At 35.5% G+C, this 7,001-nt stretch overlaps 1 protein-coding gene across 1 annotated transcript in view; it reads right to left on the bottom strand.

Annotated features, from left to right (window-relative positions):
- Positions 1–3,079: 3,079 nt before the first annotated feature.
- PPIL4 (peptidylprolyl isomerase like 4) overlaps positions 3,080–7,001 on the bottom strand; it is a 39,945-nt gene continuing 36,023 nt past the window's right edge. The window contains exon 13 of the mRNA XM_003790257.1: positions 3,080–4,313. Coding sequence (XP_003790305.1) covers positions 4,062–4,313 — 252 coding nt within the window. The 3' untranslated portion in view covers positions 3,080–4,061. The remainder of the gene's footprint in view (positions 4,314–7,001) is intronic.

The following is a 7,001-nucleotide window of genomic DNA, read 5'->3' as shown; positions in this document are numbered from 1 at the left end:
ATTTCTTTATAAAAAGAAATACAGTTATGTCTGCTCATAACTGTTAAACCTGTGCAAGTGTCATTAATATACCTTTTCATGCTTGCAAAAATGTTATTGTCTCTAATTTTGTTGTGTAATGGGCCTATGAAGTGTTTTGTCATGTTTTTTATATGTTTCTCAAATAAATTCCCTTTTAAAAATTTAAATAAATATCTTTTAAAGAATTTTTAAATTAGACTTTCCAAAATAATATTTTTGGAATTGTGATTTTTAGGATTTTAGACTTTGAAGGACAACATGAGGGGTCCCTGTAATATGAAAATGTTCTACAGCTTCACTATCTGTCAATGTTAACATTTTGGCGATTATGGTATGTGTATACTATAGCTTTACAAGACGGTACCATTGGGAGAAACTAGGTAAAGAGTACACGGGATCTCTCTGTATTATTTTTACAATTAACCAAAATAAAAACTTTAATTAACAATACCAAAAAAGCAGCCAGAAAGAAAAGTTACATTACATCCAAAAGAATGACATTTGAAATGACAAAAGATATCTCCACAGTAATTAACAAAAGTCAAGACAGTAAAAAAACAAAGTACTGAGGAAAAATATTAATGTAGAATTATGTAGAGAAATAATAGAAAATCAACCTTAAGGAACATAGGTGAATTAAACATATTTCTGATAAACAAAAACTAACAGTTTACCACCAACAGACTATCACTATAGCAACATCAAACTTTCAGAAAAAGGGAAAATTTTCCCAGGTGAAAGGTCTGACATGTAAGAAGAATGGTAAGTGAAGGAACTATTTTAACATGTGGGTAAATCTAAACAATTATTTGTATAAGAGGAATAATCACAAGGTCTAATTTTTTCTTTTTTTTTAAAGAGACAAGGTGTTGCTATGTTGCCCAGGCTGGAGGGCATTGGCTACTCATAGGTGTGAGCCGCACCCTGCAGCCTCGAAGGATCCTCCCAGCCCAGCTTCCTAAGCAGCTGGGACTGCAGGTATGTACCATTGTGCCTGGCTCAGCGTCTAATTTTAAAGTTAAAAATCACAAGCTAAGACTAAAACAGTGGATGATTATGGCCCAATAGTTATAGGAGGAGTGATTTAAAGAGTTCCAAGACTCTCAATAAGACAGGAAGGTAAAGATATTAACATTATACTGTAAGTGTAAACAGTAAAATTCAAAGGCAGTTTCTTTCCCAAAACAAAAAGTGGGGGAGTGAAATTATTTTTTTTATTAATTAAAAAAAAGTAGAAACAGAAAAAGCACTGAATAAGAAGGTAGGAATAAATCCAAATACATCAATAAGATTACATTTAAAAATAATCTCCCTATATGCTGTTCATGACACACAAACATTCATTAATAAAGGAGAAATAAAAGGATAGGAAAAAATGTACCAGCTAAACAATAAGCAACTTCATCAATAAATTAAAAACTCTGATGATAATGATAATTCCCAGAAAAATGCAATAACAAAAATGATTAACACTAAAGACATGGAAAAGCTAGTAATTCTATAATCTTGAAATCTAATTAATAGTTCAGAAATGTTCTCACAAAAGAAATACAAGGTTCAGATAATTTTATAGGAAAGCTTTATCTAACTTTCAAGGAACGGATAATTTAAATCTTTTTCTTCACTTCCAAGAAAATAGAAATACTTCCTGACTTAGTATCTACAATATATTAAAAAAAAAAAAACTCCTTAAAGAAATTAGTTAGAAAAAGATAACCTAAGTGGGCAACAGACATGAAACAAGCTCTTCACAGAGAGGAATCAGAAATGAATATACTATAAAAGTAAAAAGACACTCAGCCTTATTGGCATTTGGGAAATACAAATCCAAAAAATTAACTTCCACCCTTACCTTCCCCATTTTAAAAACCTGTACAAAATGTATACGGCAAATTTTTTCAGACGCTGGACAACAGCCAGTGCAGGATAGTGACTCCTGAGGGAAGGGAAACAAACATAGAAAGCCCTACAGCTGCCAAGTTTACTATAGGGAGATCCCAGGCCATAGCACTAGGCTAGAGAAGGAAACTCTAAATTGTAGGTAGACAATTTAGGGAAGTCAAGGTAAAATTCGTACAGCAGAGTAGTAAGGAGGAGGGAACTCCAGAGGGCTCCCCTCGGATCCTCAGCTAAATACCAATAAGTGTATGCATGGTGAAAAAAGTACCCAAGGCTGGAAAAAAACTACTAGAAGCAGAAAGTACAATTTGAGAGTTCATATATGGCTCAGAATAAATAGTTCATGTTCCCAAGAGGCAGAGTAGCGAAATTGTTTAACAGGGAAGATTATTCAGAAGGGTATTCCTTAGCAGTGGGTCAAATTAGCCCTAGATTAAAGGCCATTCCAGTCCTAACTAGTTATACTTAAAAGCAATGAAATGATGAAACTGCTTCCAAGTAACTTAATCTTATCCTAAGAACAAAGCTCAAAATACTTAAAGGAAAACAGAAACTCCAGTACCCAATGTAAACAATGAAAAATTACCAGGATGTAAAGGAAATTAAAGTCCAATACAGGGGTGGGGAGATATAGGAAGGGTTGGGGTCAGATGGGAATAAATCAATAGAGACAGATTAGAAATGATGCAGGTAACACACCACTCACGTACATTGAAACAGCTATTATAAACATACACCAGATGTTCAAAAAAAATAAAGGAAAGTGTGAGCGTGTTAGGAAGAAACATAGAAGATAAAGACACACAGAACTTTTAAAGATTAAAAACAGAATGGTCTGAGGTGAAAAACACACTGGATGAGATCAAAAGGAGATAATATAGCTCAGATGGAAAGATTAATGAATAATGAGGACACAGCAAAGAGAGGAAAGACTTTTAAAAAACCCTGAAGAACATGGGTGTGCTGTGAGACAATTTCAGGTGGTGTAACATACCTACCAGTAACTGGACTGTAGTTGAGTGAAGAGGAACAGAAACAACACAGGAAAATGTAAGTGAAGAAAAATGTCCCAGAATTCCCAAAATTGATGAAAACAATAAACCCACAGGTAAAACAGACATGCCACAGCAAAAGAGGCATGAAAGACAACTACAACATGCACACCATAATGAAATCACTTAAAACCAGTTACAAAGAGAAAACCTTAAAGGTAGCCAGAAAAAAAAAAGATACTTTACATAGAGAAGAAAAGAGGGAAGAACAGTAGTCTTTCTGCTGGAAATCATAAGATACCACTTAACATCCATTAGAATGCCAACATTTTAAAAGTCCAAATTTAACAAGTGTTAGAGATTTTGTGAAACAAAGGTAATTCGCAATGCCAGCACAGCTACTTCAGAACATAATTTGGCATTATAGCCATACCACATGACCAATCAATAGCACTCCTAAATAGACAATATTCACAGAAGCATTGTATGCGACAGCAAAAACAAAAACAAACACAAAATACCCAAATGTCTATAACAGAAGAATAAGCAAGTTGTAGCATATTCGGCAATAAAAAATATATGACTCTCAAAAAATGCTACATCAGAAAACTAACGTCACAGAAGTAAACATACATTATGCCATTTATATAAAATCCAAAAAACATACAAAATTAACATTTCATTTAGGGACACACACATATGTTGTAAGACTATAACAAAAGCAATGACAAACACAAAATGTAGAAAAAGCAGACTTCTAAAATGTAATGTCTATTTCTAAAACTAGCTGATACGTACACAGATATTTACATTTATTATTCTTTATGCCATATATACATGTTTACATACTTTTGTAGTATGAAATACTTCATTTAAAAAAAGAGTGAAAATGTAACTTTAAAAATGAAGACTACCATTTATGTATAACAATGACATTAGTGTTAAAAAATATATACAAAGAAAATGTTCAATCCTTTATCTTTCAGTGCCCTATATAATCAGCATTAATCTAAAAGGGCCATGATCCTACTATGAAAAAAATAACAAGCAGAGTCTTGAACTGTCTTGACACAAAATCTGAACATCTGCTTTCCTGGTACTCTAGGTCAGACGAGAGTATGTTAGCCACTCATTTCTGCCTCTAATCTTTTATCTGTACTTAGATTTTTCTTTATCTTTGGATTTCTTTGGACTTCTGCTTCGGTCTCTTTTTTTACTCCTTTCTCTTTCATAAGTATCTGTTTGGTATTTGGATTTGTGACTATTACTGTAATGGCCATCCCTTTCTCGAGATCGGCTACGACTTCGGTTCTGAGGTCGGTCTCTCTTTTCACTCTTTTGTTTCTCCCAGCAGCTTTCTTCTTCTTCATAGTGACCAAATCCCATTTCCCTGTAGATATCCTATCAAAAGAATGGAGAGTTACAATTGAATCAGTAAAATAATCATTTTGTGGGGACTGCCATTTAATAAAATTCAGAAAAGCCTACCATTAGCAAGCTGTTGCAACAGCTCAAGTTTGAACACTACCCCTAATGCCAATAATCTTATACATTATAATGTAGGCTGGCTGCTGTGGCTCACACCTGCCATCCCAGCACTTTGCGAGGCCAAGACAGGAGGACCACAGGAGACCTGGAGTTCAAGACCAGCCTGGGCAACATAGAAAGACCTATCTTTATAAAAAATAAAAATAAAAAACATCAGCTGGGCATAGTGGCACATGCCTATAATAATCTCAGCTATGCAAGAGGCTGATAGGAAGATGACTTGAACCCAGGAGTTCAAGGCTGCCATGAACTATGATTGTGCCACTGCACTCCAGCCTGGGCAACAGGGTGAGACCTCTATCTCTAAAAAGTAAATATATATATGTATTTTATTAAAAAATAAATTAAAATAAATATATTTATTTTTAAAAGTAAAATAAAACTGCAACGCAAAAAAGCTGGGCATGGTGGAACAAGCCTATATATAGTTCCAGCTATTTGGGAGGCTGAGGTGGGAAGATCCCTTGAGGCAAGTCTGGGCTAAATAACAAGACCCCATTCGTTTTTTTTTAGACAGGAGTCTCACTCTCTCACTCTGTTGACCTGGGGAGAGTGCTGTGGCATCACCATCGCAGCTCACAGCAACCTCAAATTCTTGGGCACAAGCAATCCACAGGTCTCAGCCTCCCAAGTAGCTGGGACTACAGGTACCACCCACAATGCCTGACTAGTTTTTCTGTTTTTAGTAGAGACAGGCTCTTGTTCAGGCTGGTCTTGAACCCCTGAGCTCAAGCATTCTACCTGTCTCAGCCTCCCAGAGTGCTGGGATTACAGGCATGAGCCACTATGCCCAACTGCAAGACCCTATTTCTTAACAGTTAAAAAAAAAAATTCAAGGGGAGATTTAATCATTTTTCTTAAAAATCTCATGCTTTGTATCTACTATTTTGGCTAAAACATCTGATCCCAAAACACTGAAATTAGAACAAGTCTTTAGAGCAATGTTACAATACCAAAAACTTCAATTATGTACAGTTAGATTTCCACCTCCCCTTCCTCTATTCCCCCCAAACGTGGTCCCATTATTGATTTCCAATGAAATGAAACTACTAACATACCCATAAAAATCCTATAAGAAGATATCATTTAAATAACATAGCAGGAAGAGGTCTTAGACAAGTCAACCAGTCTTAAACATTGTGTTACTTTCATGTGAGCAATTACTTTATAAAGTGTTTTATCACAGCTCCTCTCCAGATCTTCATATAAGTTTTCCACCTTTAGCCATTTAAGGCTAAAATGTTTTTGTTAAAATTATTACATTATTACATATTTCTTAAAAATCAGTTAAACACTAGAATAACTCCTAGCCTCAAAGATAACAAAGAGTACATTTAATCCTATTCTTAATAATTAAATATCAGTAATAATTTTCCCACATAGAAAAGGGTTAGTTAACAATTCTATTTGTACTTGTGCCCTATCCCTAATTAAAACAAGTATCTCAGCAAATGGTTGAAATCTTAAGAGACCAGAGTCATGCTCTTTTAAGAGATAGTTTGTAAAATTCAATTTTCTGAAAAGACTGCCCAAAGAAAAGGGAAAATTCTAGGGACTGAACTCTCAACTCTATCACATAGACATCATAATAGTATACGTAAATGTCAAGTCTTAAAATCCTAAGTGATGGATACCTATAGTTAAGGACTGGGCTTTAAGCGAATGACTGTCCAGATAACTACATCTTATGCCTGGCTGGAGTTAGCAGTATGTGAAAACAGATCCAACATGAGCATAATCAGAGTTGTTTGTGGACTACAATATTATATATGGATTTGTGATTTTTCACACAATCCCAATAGTTCTTATTAATCTCTAAGAGTTCACGAAGTAGAAAAATAAGTAGGTATTTTGGTTTAGCCCTTTGCCATCCACTTCCTAGCAAAATATGACATTCTCAGATAAAAGAATTTTTTGGGCTTGGTGCCTGAAGCACAGTGGTTACAGCACCAGCCACATACACCGAGGCTGGAGGGTTCAAACCCAGCCCAGGCCTGCTAAACAACAGTGACAACTGAAACAAAAAATAGCCAGGCATTGTGGCAGATGCCTATAGTCCCAGCTACTTGGGAGGCTGAGGCAAAAGAATCGCTTAAGTCCAAGAGTTTGAGGTTACAGTGAGCTGTGATGCCATAGCACTCTACTCAGGGTGATGGCTTGAGACTCTATCTCAAAAAAATAAAAACAATAATTATTTTTTGTGCTTCCTGTAACATATACAAATTATAAATCAGTATCTATGTACTAATATGTCTATACACCTAAACAATAAACTTAAAATGCAGAGACTGTCAGCTGATGTATAACCCCATAACATTCTCAGCAAATTATTTTATAAATGGGCACTTAAATGCTTTGAGTATTTAAAATAAAGATATATTTTCGGCTCGGCGCCTATAGCTCAACCGGCTAAGGCGCCAGCCACGTACACCTAAGCTGTCGGGTTGTACACCTAAGCTGTCGGGTTCGAATCCCCAGCCTGGACCCGCCAAACAACGATGATGGCTGCAACCAAAAAATAGCCGGGCGTTGTGGCGGGCG

This window comes from Otolemur garnettii, unplaced genomic scaffold (genome assembly GCF_000181295.1).
Source record: "Otolemur garnettii isolate 467f Iridium unplaced genomic scaffold, OtoGar3 scaffold00042, whole genome shotgun sequence".
Taxonomy (NCBI): Eukaryota; Metazoa; Chordata; class Mammalia; order Primates; family Galagidae; genus Otolemur; species Otolemur garnettii.
This window is presented reverse-complemented; position numbering and strand designations above follow the sequence as displayed.